Source organism: Pseudoliparis swirei, chromosome 16 (assembly GCF_029220125.1).
Source record: "Pseudoliparis swirei isolate HS2019 ecotype Mariana Trench chromosome 16, NWPU_hadal_v1, whole genome shotgun sequence".
Lineage (NCBI taxonomy): Eukaryota > Metazoa > Chordata > Actinopteri > Perciformes > Liparidae > Pseudoliparis > Pseudoliparis swirei.
In genome coordinates this window covers 8,165,028-8,187,339 of record NC_079403.1, presented here as the reverse complement: position 1 = coordinate 8,187,339, position 22,312 = coordinate 8,165,028, and the positions used below count along the sequence as shown (strand labels likewise).

The 22,312-nt window shown below is 44.6% G+C and overlaps 3 protein-coding genes across 6 annotated transcripts in view; 2 read left to right on the top strand and 1 right to left on the bottom strand.

Moving 5' to 3' along the window:
• The window catches only part of malrd1 (MAM and LDL receptor class A domain containing 1), a 47,128-nt gene extending 42,374 nt beyond the window's left edge, over positions 1–4,754 (top strand). Inside the window, exons 29-33 of the mRNA XM_056434685.1 lie at positions 2,303–2,397; positions 2,536–2,635; positions 2,720–2,780; positions 4,165–4,272; positions 4,355–4,754. Of these exons, the coding sequence (XP_056290660.1) occupies positions 2,303–2,397; positions 2,536–2,635; positions 2,720–2,780; positions 4,165–4,272; positions 4,355–4,435 (445 nt within the window). The 3' untranslated portion in view covers positions 4,436–4,754. The remainder of the gene's footprint in view (positions 1–2,302; positions 2,398–2,535; positions 2,636–2,719; positions 2,781–4,164; positions 4,273–4,354) is intronic.
• The window catches only part of si:ch73-174h16.4 (leucine-rich repeat-containing protein 14), a 157,920-nt gene that overhangs the window by 78,311 nt on the left and 57,297 nt on the right, over positions 1–22,312 (bottom strand). The window lies entirely within an intron of this gene.
• Positions 14,141–22,312, top strand: part of plxdc2b (plexin domain containing 2b) — an 88,445-nt gene continuing 80,273 nt past the window's right edge. The window contains exon 1 of one of the 4 annotated variants that reach the window (XM_056434607.1): positions 14,141–14,531. In XM_056434607.1, the coding sequence (XP_056290582.1) occupies positions 14,438–14,531 (94 nt within the window). In that variant the 5' untranslated portion in view covers positions 14,141–14,437. The remainder of the gene's footprint in view (positions 14,532–22,312) is intronic. The other 3 variants (XM_056434608.1, XM_056434609.1, XM_056434611.1) reach the window with 3 other exon arrangements.

Below are 22,312 nucleotides of genomic sequence, written 5' to 3'. Positions count from 1 at the left end.
ATATAAGCACACAGCAACACAGTCCGTCAGGCACAAACAAAGATAAACATCACGTCTGTCGGGCCGCATTCCTCCCATCCTTTATCTCTCTTTGTGAGAATTAAAACATGGAAATCCTATCGGTCTTGTTTCTTTCCTTGGAAAAGAGACGCTCCACCAAGCATGTGGGAATCTGCTTCTCCCCTCCAGCTTCACCCTGGTGGTTGTGCCTTCATTTATCCACCAGCACAGTGATTCCTGGGAATCGCTGATGGATTCTTCTGGTCAATATTTAAGCACGGCCCTCGCTACCAATGGTCTTAATGGGGGAACCACAAAAAAAACTCCAGACAGACACTGCGGTCCCTCTGTTGGAGGTGTTCTATTTCTTTCTGGGGAGCTTATGAATCAAGTTGTCTGCATCAGCAGCTTGGAATGTCCACAATGAGATATTTCATTTTAAATGCGAGAATGCATTTATGAGTCTTGCTGCTGAATCTGCTGACATCATTATGCGCCACTGAAGCATCTCTGAAAGATCCACTTTTCTCCCTCTTCGTCTCCGGAGGTGGCTTTTCCCCACAGACTGGACGTGGATGGATTCGCTTCACTGACTGCTCAGTGTGTCTGCAACGTGAGTGTCATATCACTGCAGCTGCAAAAGGATGCAACAAGAAAACACATCTATCTCGACAAAAGGAGATGGCACCGCTAGAGAGGTGGTTCAGGATGGATTAATCAGTCGTGTTGACGGCAAAAAGGATCTGACTTTACATTACGTGTCATTTAGTTGCCGCTTTTATCAAAAGTGACTTACAATGTAACATTCATACACCGTAGACACAGCGACAGGGAGCATCTCAGGGTTAAGTGTAAGGACACATGGACTCGGTGAACTGCCAATCCCCTGACTGATTGTAAGATGGACCTGCTAACCACTCACCCACAGTCGCTTCAGTTGGACTTTAAATGTCGTTCCTGCAGCTTGGAGATATGCCACTGCTCTCATTATCTCCTTCAGCCTCCTTGTGCTGTCCAACATTCCCCAGAACACCACTGCCTCCTCTCATTCTGTCCTCAACAGGACTTTACCGCATCATTCAATGTACAGTGTGGTGGGGAGCTCCCGCAGCGGCTCCAGCCTCGTTATCAGCCTGGAGCAGAACCCCGGACCAGCATGGGAGGGAACCTCTGGCTCAGTATTCGCATCACGTTCCCCGACTCTGTTGAGCAGGGTCCACCGGGGAACCGGGCCAGGGATGTCCCTCTGCCGTGGCCAGACCATCACACGACGTGTCCCGTGAACCCCTCTGAATGATAATGAACCCGCCCGGCCTCGCTGGGAGCTGTGTGTTTTGCATTAGAAGCTCAAAGTTGCGTTGAAATCAATCTGATACCGAACAGATGTCGACTTGTGGACTCGAGTCTCCGGTCGAGGGGAGAATAACTTCGCTTCTTTCCAAGAGATGCAGCTCACCAGATGGGCCAAACTATTTTCACTTAGTGTGTTTTTCCATCCTGGACGTGCAGCAGATACATCTTGAACCATTTGTCACGAAAGTGATGTTTGTTTTATTTTTCAAATGGTTTCAGTGTTTAGAAGTGTGTCCTGGGCAGTAGAGATTGGGCTTTGTTTTCTTTGCCCTCGTACAGTATTTTTGTTTTGTTCATCTTTTTTCATTTTACACTGATATGGCTGCAGTTTTGTGATATCTTTTTGTTATTGTCAACAACAAAGAAAGCAATTATTTCCAACGAGCAGTAGTACAAGGAAAGGTTCTGAAAAAAATAACATTTGTGATTTGTTCTTCTTCTTTTTAAACACACATTAAAGTGTGTTGAGGAGGAACACACACACACAAATGGGTGTGAGGCTGATCTTTATTAGCTGGTTGGGCTAAAAATACAATAAAGTGATGCAGGAATGAGCCCTGAAACCCTGAAATGAGTTTGCATGCTTCCAGCTCCCTTGTCTCAGTCAAAGGACTTTTTGAATGAGTTTTTGGTTAGTTACCTGAAATAAAGTCTGCAGTTAAAACAAGTTTAAGAGATTTTAACATTGTGTTCCACCAAATAAATGTGTGTCAAGACCCCTCTGGTGTATTTGAATACATTGCCGTATTTAATGTCTCTAAAAAGAGTTGTTTGCTAACAAATGGCTCAATGAGACGTCAGGAGGAGCCGTAAGTGGTGGATTAACTCGACCAAACCTATATTTTAAAAAACCTGGAATAAGAAGTTGGATTGATCTCTTCACTGTTGTCCCCGCAGCGTGTTGTCGCAGCGTCGTAACTGTGTACTATTTATTGCCATCTGACGGCAGGTGTTATCCAGGATGGACCGGCAACCGTTGCCACGTGAAGGAGAAGCCATCTCTCTCCACCGCGAGTCCCAAACCCGACGACACCCAGCTGGGCGGTAAAGAAACGCCTCCCCACTCTATTAAATTGTCAAACCTGTATTTATTTACTATACCTTTGCAAAGCCTGTTATTGTCTCTGCAGCCCATAGAAGGTTCCCCCGTGCAGCATTTAAATGTCCTCCCCTCTTGTTTAGACGCCGTGTATGTCGGCATCGCCATCGGACTGCTGCTGCTGCTCGTGGTCGGAGTCGCCGTCTGCACTTTGGCTCTGTACAAGGAGAAATGCTACTTGGTGTGAGTTCTGGTGACAAGTATCACTCCTTTTTGCTGCTGATGATGAGGATGATGAGGAGTGCATTTGTTTTGCTGGCTCCACAGAAAGCCCAACCAGATGGACTACGGAGTGATGGATGACCCCGCTTCTGGCTGGAGAGCAGAGGTCAGCCAACAGAATTGTCCAATCAATCATCAGCAAATTCTGTTCGCGCAACATTTTGTTTTCTCGGCAATACAAATGTCATTTTTCTCCCATTCGGCTCAAATTAATTAATGAAGTGGGTCTAACATTGAACGAGGTCAGAAGGTGGTCGGCGAGCCTTTCTGCGAGATCACTTTTTAGATTCAGGGTTATTGATTTTGTGGTTTATGTGAATGATTGTGCTTCTGTGTGTGATTTATACACACACTGAAGGTCATATAGAGCATTAATGGTGATTTATGATGAGAGGAAAGAAGAAAAAACTAGGTTCTGTTACACAAATATGTTTTATCTTAAATATAATGCAATATGTCCGTCTGAAATGTAGTGGGGAAGAGGTATAAAGTAAAATAGGAGTAGTAAAGTGCAAATACCTGATCTTCAGATGTAAATGTACTTGTAGGTTTTATTAATTTGTGTGATATTTCCATCATATGATGAATACAAACAACTTGTAATATATATTCCACACTGTATGTGTTGTCTGTACATGTTGGATGTATTGTGGCTGTAGCTTTGAATAGAGGTGAAGGTGTGCTCTGGTATCTATAACACAAGCTTGTTTGACTGAGCAGTGGAAACACCGTTTAACCTATGGAAGATGATGAAAGGTTTTTATGGAGGTTAGAGGAGTAAATATGGACTCATAACGGGTCAGTTTGGTTTCAATTGCACCTGCATTTCATCCTCTCCCTCACATTAGGGGTCATCTAACTCTAACAAGTGTCCATGATAGTGTCTCCTTCACATTAGGGGTCATCTAACAACAAGTGTCCATGATAGTGTCTCCTTCACATTAGGGGTCATCTAACTCTAACAAGTGTCCATGATAGTGTCTCCTTCACATTAGGGGTCATCTAACTCTAACAAGTGTCCATGATAGTGTCTCCTTCACATTAAGGGTCATCTAACTCTAACAAGTGTCCATGATAGTGTCTCCCTCACATTAGGGGTCATCTAACTCTAACAAGTGTCCATGATAGTGTCTCCCTTTCATTAAGGGTCATCTAACTCTAACAAGTGTCCATGATAGTGTCTCCTTCACATTAGGGGTCATCTAACTCTAACAAGTGTCCATGATAGTGTCTCCTTCACATTAAGGGTCATCTAACTCTAACAAGTGTCCATGATAGTGTCTCCTTCACATTAAGGGTCATCTAACTCTAACAAGTGTCCATGATAGTGTCTCCTTCACATTAGGGGTCATCTAACTCTAACAAGTGTCCATGATAGTGTCTCCTTCGCATTAGGGGTCATCTAACTCTAACAAGTGTCCATGATAGTGTCTCCTTTGCATTAGGGGTCATCTAACTCTAACAAGTGTCCATGATAGTCTCCTCCTCAGGTTCCTAGTCAGCATGAAGGGCCGGGCGGTTGTCCCAGCGTTGACCCCAGCAGGAGTGACGGTCGGGGGCTTTCCATCAGTGTGTACCCCTGGAGGAGGGAGGTGGAGGTGAGGGGTCTCAGCCTTTGGGGCGTCACTCTTAATGGCCGGTGCAGAAGTCCGTGACGTGACGTTTGTCTCGTGTCCACAGACGGTTTCGGCCTCTAAAGCTGCCAGGCTGTCCTTCACCAACCCGCTGTACCACTTCTCCCCTGATAGCTCCGAGGCATAAAGACGATGGACCTTACGTGTTGACGCTGCAGTCGATGTGGGTCAAACGCTGGGTGCACAGACTTGATGAGTTGGTCTTGACCTGCTGAGGTGCCGAGCGGGGGGGCAGTAACGCAAAGCGTGGAAAGAGGCGACGTGCAGACGTAATGCAAGGAAGTATTTGAATGTCGATCCTGATCCACTGTGTGGTGGCCGGGGCGTGATTACGCTCAGCTGAGGAGGGGTGAGTGGCTCAGGGAACAGGTGCCGGGGAGCGGCCTAATTAGCCTCAGCTGTAGGGAATCAGGGTGATTGTGTCTCTACATATGCTGCAATGGAGATGGAGGGACGGGACCAGCAGAGCAGACACTAAATAAAGTATCTTACCAAATGTTAAAGTATGTGTGCGCATTCCTTGGTGCTGGGGGGGGGGACCTGGGGATAGTAGCAGGACTAGTTACACACTGCTGTTGTGACTGACAACTACATTATTAATGTATTTAATGAGTGAAATACCCAAACTATCAATAAAAGATAAACCTTCTGTATACTTAGTTTAGTCTCTCTCTCTCTCTCTCTCTCTCATATATGTCTGTCCTGCAAAGGCAAGAAGGTGTGAAAAAAAAAAACTATGTTGGCTGTTTCTGTTTCCAGTCCTAATGCTAAGCTCATCAAATTATCACTGCATATTTAATATATTCAAATTGCCAATTTTTAGAAGAAGAAGACAAACGTTAATGTAAACAAGTTAAAATGTCCATGTTGTACCCTCAGAGCAGCGCTTCAGTCCCCCTGGAGGAGTGGTCGTGTGTTTGGTGGTTAAAAGCAGAAAACGTCTAGTTCCTTGAACTGAGAGGCTCTGAACTCAACTTCCTCCTGGCTTCATCAGTGATATTGTTTTAATCCCCACTAATGCAAATAAAGTATTTTTCTCCCGGTTTTATTTGCTATTTAAAATCCATTTGGAGTCGGCTTCCTGCAGCTGCTTAGTATGCGGCGTGAAGCGAGTCCCACTTCCTCTGTACCAACCAGCGCTGAGCAGATTGCTCATAAACAGCGTAGTTAAATCTGAGAGTTCAGCCTCGGCTCTTCTCAGCTGTGTCTCATCAAAGATGCCATCGTAAATGGCTTTCTCGTATTATATATTCGCTCACATGACAGTCAACATGACGATTTACAAGTTCGACAGCATCGATTTGTGCTCCTCTTGAACCCCAATAAATAACGATCATATTTTTCGGTTAAGATTCAGTTAAAGGAACAGTTCAACATTTTGTGAAATATATTTACTTCTTTGACAAGATTGATACCACTCACTTAAAATATCTCACTATTCACAAGTCATGTGGGGAAATACAATTCATGCAATGCTGCGGAAGTAATGTCTTGAATAAATTAGCTTCTGTTGTTGCTACTAATTGGATTTTAGAGACACTTTGCAAACTAATGTGTTGTGAAGCAGCAAAGAAAAGGTCACATTGTTGCTTTGCCAACATAATACACTGACGCGCTGCAGCCAGGAAGGGATTTTCTCTCCTTTATATTGCAGTATTTATGAAATAGACTTGGGCTGCTACAATTACCAACACATATGTTATCAACTCACCCTTAATTATAAAATGGGTAATTTCCATCGGAAAACATTTTGACATGTTACAGCCAGAAAAAGCACAGGTGTAAATAACATTAAAGATGGCTGCACTACACGGAGCCATAGTTAATGTAAGGAACACGTGTGCTCTGTCAATTATGATACTGTAACTCAAAATGTCAATAACTTTGATCTTGATGTCTTATTAAATATCAAACGCTCAACATATTCCAGAGGGGTGGCCTGTTTTTCAACATGGCAGAAGGCCTACTTTGGGCTTTCATCGGGATTCAGCCGCTGACATTTATAAAAATGTCCCATTCCTTCGTGTTGGCTTAAGTTCAAGTTGTGAATCTTTAATTTTCAGACTGTGGGTGAAGACGAGCTGCAGTGCCCTTACCGTTAAGCCCCGTGCTTCATCACTGGAGGCTTTGTTGAGTCCAGAGACGGATTCTGGGTCACAGATTTGAGTTTCATTGTTTGTTTGACACGAAGCCAAAGAGCAGCAACTCCACCGTTGATCCGGACAGAGTTATGACTGTAATCTAACATGTTGGTATCTCTTTTACCATACAGACTAATATTTATACTATAGATTAATACATAATTCCAGACAACAGCATGTGCAATTGACCCAGAGAGTTATGCAGTTTGTCTGCAGGCCTGAAATCAATAAACCAATGTTCCTCAATTTCACAGCTTAGTTATACTGAGTTACTATTCTCCGCCTTTGTAAAGTATTATTGAACAAACATTTAGCTCATTAATCATGCAAATATGTAACGTCTTCCCAAATATTTAGTTACAAAATATCCTTGACATAACAATGGAAATGTAGAAATTATCCAAATGTGTCTTGGTTCTGGTCTTTCTTCTTATTTGCATACTTGTATTAGTTGTATCTTGTTCATGAATATTAACACTTCAAAGCCAACATTCAGCTCTCTGTAAAACACCAGAAACACGAGCTCAGCTTTTCCACAGCCTCGACAATAATGTGTGTTTGTCTCAACCCTGTGACATTCGACCTGACAACAACTTCAATCAATGACAGACGCAAAACCCTTTTTCCCACGAACGTGCACCACGCAAACAAAAGCCGACTGAGAATGTGCAGCGTTCAAGGTTTTTTGTCCCCGTCGATGGTTTTTCTGTTTCGGCTTCGTTATGCGTGCTGTCGAATAGCTCACCGGAGAGCTGCTGTTGTTGTTGCTGCAGGTAGCGTTAGTCAGCTGTTCTCACCGGCCCCTATTGTGGTCACCGTTGTTGTCCATCACAGAGTTCATCTAAAGGTCACTGTTTGGCTGGTGTGCCACTTGGACAGGTTCCTGGAATGAAAACGCTCGGCGGTGACGGCCTCGAGGGCACCTTCTGTTACCCGACCATCGCAGACACGTCAAGGTGGAAACGGACATCCCTTTCCTTGAACTGCTACCTCAGAATTGTCTCTTTCGTCATCTCTGGTTGAGCGCGGAGGAAAGTGTCTGTTTCTCCTCTGTGTATTTGGTGAGAGAGGATGGCGATCTGCCCGGGGAGTGTGTGGGGAGGGTCCTCCGACCATAAAAGCTCCTCTTGTGGAGGACGGCAGAGCAGGCGGGCTGCTGTCTGGTGGGTTTTGAGTTGTGAAAGCGTTTTTATCTCCATCTTAACTACCTCCTGTGTGGTACAGCAATGCTTCATTAAGACTTGAAATTAATTGTAAAGGGTGTTTCGTGCACCTCCTGCAGACAATCATCAATTACAATGTTCCCTCATTAACGGCACAGGAGTCGGTTTATCATCAAACATCATGTTTCCCTCGTGAGATGCCGAGAGACCAATGACCTCTCCAGAGTAATTTATTCTGCCATGGGCTGGAAATACAATGATCAATATGTGATTGTAGCCCGGTAGTCGTCACATATGTGAGGCTGATGGTGAAATGACGGCCTGGTCAGGTCGCCATCGGAGTCACAGTGTCCTTCACTCGTGGAGTAACGACCTCTATTCTGGTCTCAGCTTGTATTTGACCTTTCTCTTTGACTTGAGGTGTTCAGTTCAAGGTTCACGAAATGATATCCAGAGCATCGATAAAGCAGCAAACGGCTATTTAAGATGGAGGAGAAATCAGTTGATGTATTGCAACATACTGACATAGTAGCAGAGAAAGAGTGTCGATGCGAGCATGTTTATAAAGATGTAAGATGGAACAAGACCCCCTGAGATCTATCTGCTAGAGTCAAGTAAGGGAAGAATACTCTATACTATATGTGGCCTGATGATGTAACATTATAGCGACTTTAAAGGGCTTCAGGAGCACCATTTAACCACCAGTTGGTTCATGGATCACAGGCGGAACTAAATGAAATGATTGGACGGTGATACCGAAGTTTGAGGCCTGAATAAGTCTAACACCGTGAACCAATAAGGGAAGAGAGCTTCTACTCAAAGCAAAGCTGAATGGTTGTGTGCTTTCAGGTTCTTCAGGTCTTGTTAATCCGATTGCGAAACGGAAAAGCTAATAATCTGTAGAACCAGAGCTAAACTTGTTCTCAGTTTAAAGTTCTTGAAGTTCATGACTTCTTGACTTTGCTCTGTTTGTTGAGTGGCCAGGCATCGCGAACGCTGCGGTGGCGGTGCGGCTCTGCAACTCAACGCGTGGGACCTCGATCGACACGCAAGCACTCGCTGGAACATTCACGCTCAGATCCAAGTCCCCACGACGTCGCTCCCATCTCGTTGCATTAGGTTCATCGCAGGCGCTTTCGGTGCTGGGGAGGCGGAGTGCGGCGTGGGCTCCAGCCAAGCAAAAGTCCCCAGCATCTGTGACTGATCCTGCTTCATGCCACACAGGGACGGAGTCAGCAGGAGTTGGAGAAAGAAGAGCTCAGAGAGAGAGAGAGAGAGAGAAAAAAGAGGGTGATTTGGAGAAGAAAGTGAATAAAGAGGGAGATTTCCAGAGGGGTTCACTGAGGACTGTAGCGTAGCTTCTTTTTGCTGGAGTTGTCAAACATGGTGATTAAAGTAACACACTGCGTGAGCTGTGGCCGCTGAGTCTCAACTACTGTGATGATTAAAGTGCTTGGAAAGAGTTGCGGAGAGAGAGAGAGATGGAGAGATAATGGGGTGTAGAAGTGTGTGGATAGGGGATAACTTCAGCAGTTTCAAGACTAAATCCCAGCCTGATGCCGGACTGCATGATCTGATTGAAAGATGCGTGGCGGTTTAAATGGCCGCACTGCATCTGGGAGAAAAACAACAATCTCTTTTTATGACGGAAATAGATCACGAGGCCTCATGTTTTTGTATTTTCGATATCTATCTGGGTGGGATTGTGTTGGGTTTGCCGTACAGACGTTTGATATTCCTCCCTCACGGCTGCGCAGGAGGTGTGTCGCTCAAATCCCGCTTAAGATTTATGTGAGAAAGTGGATGTGACACTATCATGGTCAGGTGCTGTCGGCAGATATTTATTTGAGTCTTATGATTTAAAGAAAAATGTCTCCCAGCTGTTATAAAAAGGAAGTGAAAGAAAAAGCATGTCACTCACCCCCTTACCCTACTTCTGGAATTTAGGTGAGTTTTCGTACGTTCCTGAACGCCTCATCCTCAAGATGTAAGTGCTCTGACAAATTCAACATGAGCGTCCCAAAGATCATAAAATTGACAATATTATTATTTTTTTCTTTTTCTTCCTTGTCTGATTGTTCGTATAGTTGGTTGTTATGTAATTTGTATTTATTCATTGTTGTTTTTGATTGTCTGGTGTAATTTGTAAAAACTTAAAATAAAATGAGTCAGAAAAAAAATTGACAATACATTTAACTGACAAATGTGTCATTTCTACAACTTTGTACATGCAATGTGCAATTTTCATTTGTCTAGTTGAATATTTTGTCTGTTTATGTCAACACAGGAGGACACATGTTAGTGTTCAAGTCATAGAAAACACATTTTTCGACAATCTGAGGCTAAATAGTGGCAAGAAAAAATACGTATTTGTACGCAGTTCTGTATTATGATATATATTATTATATATTTTACAATATTTGGGGACAGGTAAGTGTTAATTTGCCATGGAGTCAACTGTATTTGTTTAGATATTTGCAACAAACAAAAAATGTTGAATGAGCTATTAAGCCGTTCCTGTTTACAATGTGCCCATGGACACACTCAAGTTTCAAGTTTCAAGTTTCAAGTTTTTATTGTCACATCCCCTTTTATACAAGTATAATCGGTTCGTGAAATTCTTATGTGCAAAACACCCGACAGCAGTAGCAGACTAAAAAAAGGAATAAGAATGAGAATAAAACTATACAATATCCACACAAAAAAAGAAGAAACAATATATATATAAAACAATGTAATAGAATATACATCATGACAATATATATATATAAAAATGTAATAAAAATATACACTTTTGAGATATATATATATATATATATATATATACATACAATATATATATAAACAATGTATAAAATATACACCATGGCCATAGATATTCACAGAATATGTAAGTTAATGAGGTTGTTCAGTCTGTTCAGCAGCCTGATGGCCTGACTGAAGAAGCCCTCGTTCGTTTGTGCCTCACACTTGATACCGCGGTATCGCCTGCCTGACGCAGAAGGTGAACAGTTTGTGGCGGGGGTGGTTTGTCTTCATGGTTTTGGCCTGGCCACGCACCGCTTGGTGGCTATGTCCAGGATGGAAGCTCACCTCCGTATGATGTCCAGGCCGAAGCACACCTCTGTAGTGCACCCCCGCTGCAGGGCGTTCCCAGTTCCGTACCAGACGATGCAACCTGTCAGAACACTCGATGGTACTGGTGTAGAATGTTCTGAGGATGCGGGTATGTTGAATTTCCTCAGTTCCACAGGCGTTGTAAGGAAATTTCACCACGTGAGTGGTGTCGTGGTCCATGTGAGGTCCTCGGAGATGCCGAGCCTTGAGGAGCTTGCTGACCTCTCTACTGCAACTCTCTATGGAGATGGGGTGCCTCCTCTCCTTCCGCTTCCTGTAGTCCACGATCAGCTCCTTGGTCTTCTTGACGTTGAGGACGAGGCTGTTCTCCTGGCACCACTGTGACCAGTGATCCAACCTCCTCCTGTAGGCTGTCTCGCCGTCGCCGGTGATCAGCCCCAACACTGTGTGTGTCGCCAGCAAACTTGATGATGATGTTGGAGCTGTGCATGGCCGGTGGGTGCAGTCGAGGGAGTACAGGAGTAGGAGAGGGGCATCCCTGAGGGCTCCTGAGGGTCTGAGTCTGGTGGTACTGCCCATCCTCACCACCTGGCGCGGCCCGACAGGAAGTCCAGTATCCAGCTGCACATGGTAGAGTGCAGGCCTGAGCTCTGAGCTTGGTGTGTTGAACGGGAACAATAGTGTTGAACGCTGAGCACAACCAGCATTCGACACAACAGTTCCTCCTCCAGGTGGAAAGGGCGGTGAAGTGCCATGGCAATTGCGTCGTCGGTGGATCTGTTTTGACGATATGCAAATTGCCATGGGTCCAGCGTGGCAGGCAACATGGAACAAATGAAGTCCTTGACCAACCTCTCAAGCATTTACTGACAATCGAGGTGAGGGCTACGGGTCTCCAGTCATTCAGGCAGGTTACCTTGGGTGTTTGGGACAGGCACAATGGTGGACATCTTGAAGCTCTCAGGAACAACAGCCTGGGACAGGGAGAGGTTGAAGATGTCTGCGAAGACTCCTGCCAACTGGTCTGCACATGCTCTGAGGCGCGCCCGGGATGTGGTCGGGACCTGCCGCCTTCCGGATGTCCACCCGCTTGAAGGCTCTGCTCGCGCACGTCAGCCTCTGAGATGATCAGCAGGCTGGTCTCCTCGGCGGCGCTTCGGCGGGCTGCCGCTCACGCCGAACCGAGCAAAGAATGTATTTAGCTCGGGAGGAGGTAGAGGAGTTCTCTTCACCGCTGGTTTTCCTGAAGTCCTGATTGTCCGTGATTGTCCCTTCCACACACCTCTCACGCATGGCTCTTGAGCTTCTCCTCCACCTTGTTCCTGAACTCCGACTGGCAGAGCCGATGGTCTTCGGGAGGTCGAAGTGGCTCTTTGTATTCCGCCATATTCCCGGAGTCGCCATGTTCGAGCGTCTTGAGTGCAGCGAGATCATCGCCATTTATCCACGGTTTCTGGTTGGGATAAATCAACCGAACCGATAGGAAGGAACAACGTCATCTATGCATTTCTTGATGAACCCGGTGACTGAGGACGCCAGACTCACTGACGTTGTTGTCCGACGCGACCCTGAACATATCCCAGTCCGCACGTTCAAAACAGTCCTGTAGCATAGACTCCGATTGGTCCGACCAGCGTTGCACTGACACATCTCTGGATTATTTTGATATTGAAAAAAAAGTATGAACTTGGTCATTCTGAAAAATTCATGAGCTATAAGAGGACTATTTTTATAAAATGATTTCTAAGCTGAATTAAGGATGTTTCTTTTCTTTGTTTTAGAGTTGCGGTATGTTTTTAGATGAAAAGATAGAAGTTAGAAGTTATATACAATCTAATCTGAATCATGCCATGAATTATTGTTATATCTTTTTGAACATATGAAGCGTAACTAACATGTTATTCAGAACAGTTGACTTATGACACCACGAGTCAGTGTGAGATATTGATAAAAGGAAAGAGGCAGATAGAAGTGTTGCCCCGACCCAAAGCAGCAGCGATATTCATTTAGTGCCAAAACAAATCGCTGCTGCAGCCTCTCGGTATTTTAGGGTCCAGAGAAGATAGTCAGGAGAATATTGAATTAAGCTAGTGACATAATTGCTATTTATTGATCCATTTTCTTGTGGGAGCTGAATGGCTCGCTGTCAGAATATGTGTGCCCTCTGACCTTCAGGTCCTGATGACTTCTTACCTTAGTAATCACTAAAAAAAAGTTTGAAAATGTTCAATGTTCAATATGCAGCCAAGTAAATCATAGAAGCGTTCCTTTATGTAAGAGTTTCCTCTCCTTAGCTGTTCCATGACTCCTGGATTCCTAAGTGGAACAAGCACGTGGTCCAAGTTGTCCTTCCTGAACGAAGCGATGAAGGGAAAACACGTTCCCTCCCCGGAGACATTTCCAAGCTCCTCGTCTTCAATACCCGGCTGTTCCTGAGAGAAGTGAACGGACACAACCGACGAAGGGAGGGGGAAATAAAATGGGAGTTTTGTTTTGGGTCCTCGAGACACCCGACTCACTTTAAAAGCTAAAAAAAACTTCTTTTTTTTATCAGCTTTGTTCTTCATTCTTTATTTGTGATTTTTCCTATGAAGGATTGCTTATTAAACTATTATATGTGCTTCTGGATTTTAAAGAGATCGAACAAGTCTGACTTAACCTGACCCAAACAATGAGGAGGTGCTCTACAATTCTTTGTTTTTAAACTTTAAACTTGTTTTATAAAACAAAGGGAATATAGCAAATATAACATATAACACATGAGGTGTAATAACAGCACTAGAGGGGTCTTCAGGAAGGAAAGCCAAAGGTCAACCAAACAGAAGGTTGATAGATTACTGTGTTTCAACGTGCACCTGAAGAGGGCGCCCTCACAGTTCAATCACCTGTTCGTGACGGTGAAGGTGAAGAAGGACAGACAGAAACACAGACACACAGAAACACAGACAGACCACAAAACAAACACGAGTGCAGCAGTGTCACTCGAATATAATAAGAAGTCAAATAGCCCATACAAAACCCACACTTCTCGTATATCTTTTAATAGAGCTTTCACACTTCATGAAAACAAAGCCCTCTGAGGAATGAGTCCAGCATGTTCAACATCTTTTGTCTGCTGGCAAACAGGAGGCCTGCAGCAGCAGCAGCAGCTCCTGAACGCATCTCCGTACATCACTCACACGCTGCGTGTCAGCGCCTCATGTCCGCGGGCCAAGTCTCCGCTGTCTCCCCGGCAAGCTGGAGAAAAGCTTTGTCTCCTCAGCGTATTCTGCACACACACACACATACACGCACACATGCACACGGGGAAAGGAAGAAGAAGCCATTGGCTCCGAGGAGCTGATGACGGAGTGAGCGCACTGTTTTCTCCAGGATCACGTTAGACAACAACACACACACACACACGCGCGCGCGCACACACACACTTCAACTCCAACCAGTGTGGGAAGAAACCAGTGTGTCGGACTGGGACGTACGTTTAAGTGGGAACCTTTGTTTTTTTGTCATCTTCTTCTGCTGTTATCTGTGTTTGATTTGGAGGTGGAGACGTGCCAGGACGCGCGCATTTGCACTCTCCAAGCGCGCGCGCTGTGGCACACGCTGGAACAACAAACACAGCTCAGTGCAGCGCAGGGGCAGGTTCCCGTTTTTAAAAGCAGCCGGCGAGGCAGAAGAGTTACGGAGTCCGCTGGGAAGCGGTGTCGGTGCGCGAGGAAGACGGAGACAAATCCGCGGCGGCACTTGGATATGGCGGCTGTGAAGACGTTCGAGCTTTTCGTGGGAGTTGTTTTAGTTTGCCACTGTTTGGGGGATGCCCGAGCCGAGGTCCCAGCAAGTGACGGTAAGAGCCCACAGCCTTTAGGCATGAGCATGAGTTCAGGTCCGATTCCCAAAAGCTGGAGTCCAACGCGTCTGCAAAACATGCGGCAGAAAACACCGCCGTGACACAGGTGGAGTGAGCGCGGCGCTGTAGTTGCGTTACATTATATTTATCATATTTTAATGAAGCTATGCAAAATAAGAGACCGTGAAGGCGGTTCCTCTTTGATTATCTTATTTTTAAGCGAGCAAAGAGGACGTCATGACCTACTGTCTTCCCTTTTCTGTCGAGATCAAACCCTTTGTTATTATCTAATTATTATATTACTGCCACACGTTTGAATTAATTGGCTTTCCTTTTTTTCCTCTCTCCCATCTTTGCACATTAATTTGCCCTCAGGGTGAGTTGATTACTCTATGTTATGGTAATACAGTCAGAACAATCAGTGCCTGGTATGAAAAGGTCAAACTGCCTCTGAACATTTCATTTTGTGTATTCTGGCTCATTTATATGTGACATGTTGCTCTCTGGTATGACCTGGAACAACCCTCTGCAACTTTGTTTTGCAGATCAGAGATCAGTAACCATTGCACGGTGCAGGTGTTTTTCTCTGTGGAAGTCCTGCAGAGAGCATATGTGCTGCTGCACGCTCTGTCCATCTTCATGTCCTCGCTTATGCAACACAGTCAACAATGGAGTGTGAGAACAACATCCTCACTGTAAAGCCACAGTGTGTGCACCTCAAGTCCACTAATCTCAAATCCAGTCCATCTCTCACGAACACACACACACACACACACAGAAACACACACACAGCTCGCCCTCTGACAGTCGATGGAATAAGTTCATGCCGACGTTGGTCCTGTTCACGCAGGCGAGCTCTTGTTTCCCACAGCTTTTATTGCTGGCAGTGGATTTTCATCACGTATCAGATAGTGGTTAGAGAATCGTTCGGCTGCTGACAGCGACTGTAAATTAAACCCGTGTGTGCGACTGCCGACCACAGAATTACTGGAATGTACGGCTCCGTTTGGGAGAGATGCTATCGGCCGTGTGCGGCTGCTCGCACACAATTTTTCAGTTACACACAGACCGTCTCATTCTTATTTATGAATTCGATCAATCTGCTTGGCCGCCGCTGCTGCTGCTGCACTCATTTCACATCAGTGCTTTGGTAGAAAGCAACGGCTTGTATGTTTTTTTCAGAATGAGGCTGGTTTTTAGAGGCTGCAGATTGAGGATAACACCAACATCCATTAATAAAAAGGGCCTATTCCTCTCAGAGTGCTTCATCGCTCCATCTGCTGCTCGGGCCGGACACATTTAGTATGTAGGACAGTATTTTTAGACATCCGGGCGAGGTGGTTCCCTTGTTGTAGGCTGACCTCGACTGTGCTGTAAGAAGCAACCCCATGTCCCTTCCTATGCATTTACAAATAAAGTACAGGTAGACTCCTCCACTCGCTGGAGGTACAATAACATTGTACCAGTAAAGCTTTCCCACTCTTGTCTCAGCAGCTCCAGCAGAGCCTCAGATGTGCAAACAAAAACTGGTTGCGCTCCTTGCATGTATTAGTTGGATGAGCTGTGAAGCACATCTGGGTAAAATTACACAGCATCCTGTGAGCTTGGTGTATCGTTTAAAAAAAAAAGAGAAATACATCATATTTCAGTCTGTGGCTCTGTGATGCTCACCCAGTGATACTGTCACCAGTGGCACACTCACAAAATTGGGGCTACTTTCAGGGGTTTAATTTGCTCTCCGGTGCTTCTCTCAGAGTGGAAAAAATTGATGTTTTACTCGAGTCTGGAGTGTGTCTGCATGAGCGATAGGAGAATGAAAAAAGGAAAGCGCGAGAGAGAGAGAAAGCATTGCCTCATGGAACGCTGCGGTCTCATTTCAAAGCCTGCGTTGACGGCTGTTAATGTGCTAAGATTGCGGTGGAGTGGAATTCAGTCTGTTGTGGGCGCTCCGAGTTGTTCTTCTTCGGTCGGTGGAGGGTGAATCTGCTCCCTCATCCCTCATGCTACCAGCAGCCACCTCTGCAATAGTACGAACACACTCTCTCATATAGGAGTGTACGCTGCAGGGACACACCCAGACCGGCTGAAACCATTTTTAATCCAGTGGCAATTCTGATAAATCACTTTGATTCCCTAAACTCCCCGGTTAACAAATCCCTTCTCAAATCGTTCAGGCGAAATCTCTTTTTAGTCCCTCATTCTGACACGACAGGTGTCGAGGAACCGATGGAGTGAACTCAGCGACATTACGTTCATTTCCATCCACTTTTCAATCGGCGCATACAAAAGTAAAACTCTTGGGAAGTCTATAAATAGTTTTCATGCTTGGCTGAGGTAGGAAAGTTAGCAGATCCATAAAACATGAGGTTCAGTCCGATGACGTGTAGGCCTATGATGTGCGTATATTTGGTGACTTGTATCTACATAAAATCTGTGTGACACAAACATGGACACACACCAAAGAAATGACAGTTGCACACATATTCCACATGTGTCCCAGTTGTTCCTTGTTGCACACGTTAAACCCTCGATACAGGAGCTGGTGATCGGAGCAGCTGTAGTTCCGGTCCTTCTCTTCTCGGTTGAGGGACCCCATGTGTCGTACCGATGTATTCTTTTGGATCGTGACAAGCCAAGAGTCCTTAAATCAGGAAATGAGTTTCACTTCCAGTTCCTTCATCATGGGTCTTTGGTCAGATGCCTGCAATAACAAAATAATATGTAGTTTTAAGAGATAAAGTACATCAATAAATAACCATCTTTTGGATTTTGAAGCTTCCACGTGTCTTAAAACAAGGAGTCTGCTAACATGTGGCTAAAAGAAATGACAAAACCTCATCACGTCGAGGACTCGTCTGCCTTTAGCTTGGCGGGGTTGACGGGAAGTCATGTGACCACAATGTAGTTCATCTGCAGGATAACGTTAACGCTTATCTTCTGTCGACGGCATTTAAGCTTCATAAAAGTGGTGTAGTGTTCATTTGTGAAGATTATCTTGCTGAACAAAACATGTATAATAATAATATCATCGTATCATAATTGTTTGTTAGCCATAAATCCAAGTCTTTGTGGACAGAACCATTGCGATGCATAAAAAAACACGTCATTTCTTCATTTTTACTTTTAAAGGTTGCATTTCTGTAAAAATACCGAAAGAATTTTATTTTTTTAAACACGGAATTTCTGCGGCACTCTACAGCCAACGCAATGTGTTCATTATTTTATTCAAAGTACAGGCGTTCATCTGTTGGGTCGTGGATGAAAGGATGTGCGTCTTCCTGTGTCGAAGATGATGTCATGGCAGTTTCACGTTGGGTCGCCATGGCGATCAGCTGAGTATCCGCAGTAGAAAATGAAATGGAGAAAAAAAAAACTGGTACCAAAAGAGAGTCGAGCCAAACCATGCAGAGGAAATGAGGCACGAACATAACTTAACCAACCCCAGTGGTTAAGGTACAATACCGCACGCACTCCTCCAGTACGCATTTTATATGACGAGTTCATTTCCCGGCAAACAAAAAAAACCTAAAACGATTCGATAAGGGGCATTACAAAAGGATTCAGATTTGATATCAAACACACGGACCAACACTCTCTTCTCTTTGTCACGCTTGAGGAATGAGTCCCAACACAACCTGTCCGTGGAGAACAAAATGGGAGGTCCGGCTCGCTCTGCTTTCGTGAAGAGATTGTAAGCCTTCTTGGAATCTGCCCTCCCTCCCTCCCCCTCTTTCTGACATTGCACATTTCAGAACGGACAGAATGAGCTCGCCTCTTTATTGGCCCTCTGAATGACCTGCTGAAAGGATCTGCCATGAATGGATGACGGGGGGTGGGGTGGCGTGAGGGGGTGACAGACAAGGAGGGGGTGGCGGCGGCGGGGGTTTATGTGCTGCCCCGTATGCAGACACAGTGGGCCGCGCCATACATCAGGGAGGCAGGGTCGACCCCCGGACCAGCATGCATCAGCACCAGCAGGCTCCTGCGTTGGTCACGCCCGGCCCTCGACTCCGAGCTCCCTGCCCCGTTTGCTACTCCTGGAAGAAGCTCAGTTTGAGGGCTTGAGAGGGCCGGAGCGGCACAAAGAGTTCAATGGGCTCAGACACAAAGAGCAAAGAGGCCTCCAGTTAATGAAACCCAGCGCAGTTAAGCTCCTCTCTAGCTCCTTCTCATTGTCTTTCATGTGGCCCTTCACTTCCCGATTGCTGCAGATCTCCACCACAGCTATCAGCGCTCGCTCCACCGGCATTTTTCAATTCTGTCTGATTTATTTTGCTCATTCAGAGCGGCAACATTCTGGATCTTGTCCATCAAGCAAGTTTGAAAAGCTTAGAGGCAAGAGCAGCGGCCTCGCTATAGGAGGCCTTCCCCTCTTGAACGTCGGCGGTTCAGTGAGATACGTCGAGCTTTTACCGTTCACGATAAACATCCCGTTTCCACAGATGATTTGCAAAGCCGCCGGTAGGCCGCAGCCAGGCGGTTATCTGCTGCTCCTGTTGACTCCGCTGAGGGTTGCTGCCGTATAAGAGATGCTAGATTATCAACTGAAGGGTGAAATGAGCATCAGGTTTTTTATTTAGGTGGGAGGGGTTGTCTTTTTTGGGGGGGGGGGGGGTTGCCGTAATAACGAGGAGAGGGCTCCCCCGCTTTGCTGACCACCTTCCTAAGAATTACAGCTGCATTATATAAATACTCCACAGTATGCTGAGCAATGATCGAGAGCATAGGCCATTATATGAGGCTAAAGAAAGGGTAGGAACGTGAAAGGATAATCCCTTCCTCGGATGCTCTCACACGGTTAGATTTTCTGAAGGTCCAGAAGTATTCATGTGATGAGGTGTTGGTGAGGGAGTTGGGTTACTTTCTATACACAGTGGAAATGCTGTAAAAATGGAAATATATTTGGGGAGAATGGTAATAACAAAATGAAGGTGAAATAAGGAAGACAGCTTGAAAACGTGACTTCATTTGCTTTTTCTTTTAAAGATTTTCTTGGAATTTGATTCAAGCTTGCTCTAAATGTGGATGCATGTTGATCAACTCTCTATCTCTGATGGATTTCTGTCTGTACGATGGTTGAATGCTCAGCAATCAAAGTTATTTGATGTAAAGTGCCATTACAATTCTCTTTAAATCCTATACTTTCTCTGATTAAACTAGTTTGTAGCTCCATTGAAAATATCATGTTCGTTGACCATAACAATGTGGAGTTTTCTTTGTGGGGTTTTGCCCTTTGAAGTCATCTAATCTGGTCCATGTTAATCCCAGTCATATGCTTTCATCTTGATTTATCTGGCCCCTATGTTGAGGATTTGTGAATACTTGAACGAGGAGTCACTGTTTTTACCTCGGCTGGGTTTGATGCAGGATCATTTGAGTGTCTCATATCGCAGAAGGCCTGGCTGGTGGACGGTGTGACCTTGATGCACACCACTAAATGTCTGGTATTTGACGACTGTAACCTAAAGTTAACAGGATTTTATGGAGAACATATTGTATGAAATGGTTGGCTGGATGGCAGTTGGCTGTGAAACACAGATGTGGGATGATTTCATGCTTCATACACAGCGAACCTGTGAGAGGCGTTTTTGTGTTTGGTGGGAGGAAGTGAAAAGATACCTGCAGGTTTAAGAAAAACAATGAAAAGAAGAAGAAAAAACGACAGATTTTGACATGTATCGAGTGGAGTTGAGCAATATATTAATATTGTTTTGCTATTGGGATATATGAGGGATGTGCTCTTAAATTTTAGTTAGTTTAAATCGAAAATTATTGCCTTTTTCTGTTTTTAAAAGTTGCATTATAGTGAAATTGTGTTTTGATGCCCTTGTACACAAAGTACAGAGTATGTTCTCAATAATGAAAACATTTGGTGTAAAATGCTCTAATTTTGGGAGACATTTCAATCAATTGTATTAACTATCACCCAGTCCTACCTAGTAGTCGTATACCAACATTACTGGTGATTATTTATAACAATTCTCATGGTGTAAATATTCTCCGTATGAATATTGAATCCTACAATATCGTAGCAATATTGTTATCAAGGTATTTGGTCCAAAATATTGTGATATTTGTTTTTCTCTATTTCGCCCAGCCCTACTATTGATGTCATTTTTTCGACACTCAAACCCTCGCAGGTATTCATCCAAATAAAAAACAGCCTCTGCATATGTGAAAATGACATACTGCTTGTTATCCGCGCGGCGCCTGCACCGAAATGATGAAAAGCAAGCCAAGATTTGATGCGCTCGCTGAAAGACGCTGAAAGAGGCTGAAAGAGGCAGCTCTCCAAAGGGGAACCAAGTGTTACATGCATGGCTATCATGAAGGAGTGGAGAGAGCGTGGCGTTTCAGGCTGTCCAGTCATGCTGAAAGAAGATAAGGTCCCGGAGGAGCCTGTCACCCCACCCCGAAGCCGGCTTCATATCCTGAGCCCAGCAGGAGCACCGGCTTGGCTTTGTCCCACAATAGCAAGTGTCACTCAAAGGGTTTACGGCATGCTGCTACATGCCTTTGCCTATGTGTGCAACGGTGTGTGTGAAAGTTTTCTCTCTCACACTTTGTATCTCTTACTGTCAGTTCCCAAACACCTTCTTTCACTGTTGTTTTCTTGATTTTACCCTTTCTTTATTTTGGACAGCAGAGAGTGAATAAACCAAGAAACCAAGGGAGGATCAGGATGCTGAGTTTCAAACCTCAGGACTTTGAGTCCAGACTGAAATTTGGCACTGAAGGTTCGGTCAGATTCTTAGTCTTGTTTACTTATTCTCTCATCAGATAAAAAAAAGTCTGGTGGAAACACTTCAGAAGTCTTAGAACTTCAGTTCGTCTTAAAACTAAACCTGCCTTTTGCAGGCTTTTTCCCCAAATTGTGTTATTACCTTCGCATTGAAAATGCGGAAGGTTATGTTTTGATCGCCGTGTATTTATTTATATGCGTGTTATTCGCAAAACTCAAAAAGTATTGAACCGAATCGCATGAAATTTGGTGGGATGATTGGTTATTATCCGGGAACCATTTGATTAGATTATGGGATCAATCGGGTCAGAGTTCAAGGTCAAAGGTCATGAACAGGTGAAAATCTTCTTGAATCGCATGAAATTTAGTGGGATGATTGGTTATTATCCAGGGACCATTTGATTAGATTTTGGGATCAATCGGGTCAAAGGTGAAGGTCATGGAAAGGTCAACATCTTTTTTTTTACCATAGCACGATACATTTGTCCAATTGGCATGCAACTAATGCCAAAATGTTCATAATTCAATGCCCAATCTTGTGATATGCGAAGGTATGCGCTCTACCGAGTGCCCATTCTAGTTGAATAAGTTTTGTTTCGGCATCTGAGTGACATGTGGAAGTGACCGTTCACTATTCCCCTCTTAGTTTGATACCAGTAAGCTTTGGAGTCCCACGTTGAACCAGTGGACATGGGTCTTATGTAACAGAGAGACTCCATATGAGTTTAAAGATTAGTGGTTTTCTTCTTTCCAAAAACCAAAGACACACACACACACAAGATCAAAAGTGTACGGTTGGATGTGAGCTTGTCTGGCTAACTAGCTTACTTTCCAAGGCCAAGGAGCATCTCATAATACTGGTTTTGTGAGGTTTGTGAGGAAACAGTGTTTTCAACCAACTATTGGAGCTAACTTGAGCTAAAGTAGCTAAATCTAAGCATTTCAGCTGGAAATCTAAGGTGACTGGCAAGAAATCAGAAGCAGCTTCTGTCTTCCGGCTAAAATCGAGGACCAAAATCAGTTCAATTTATTTGTA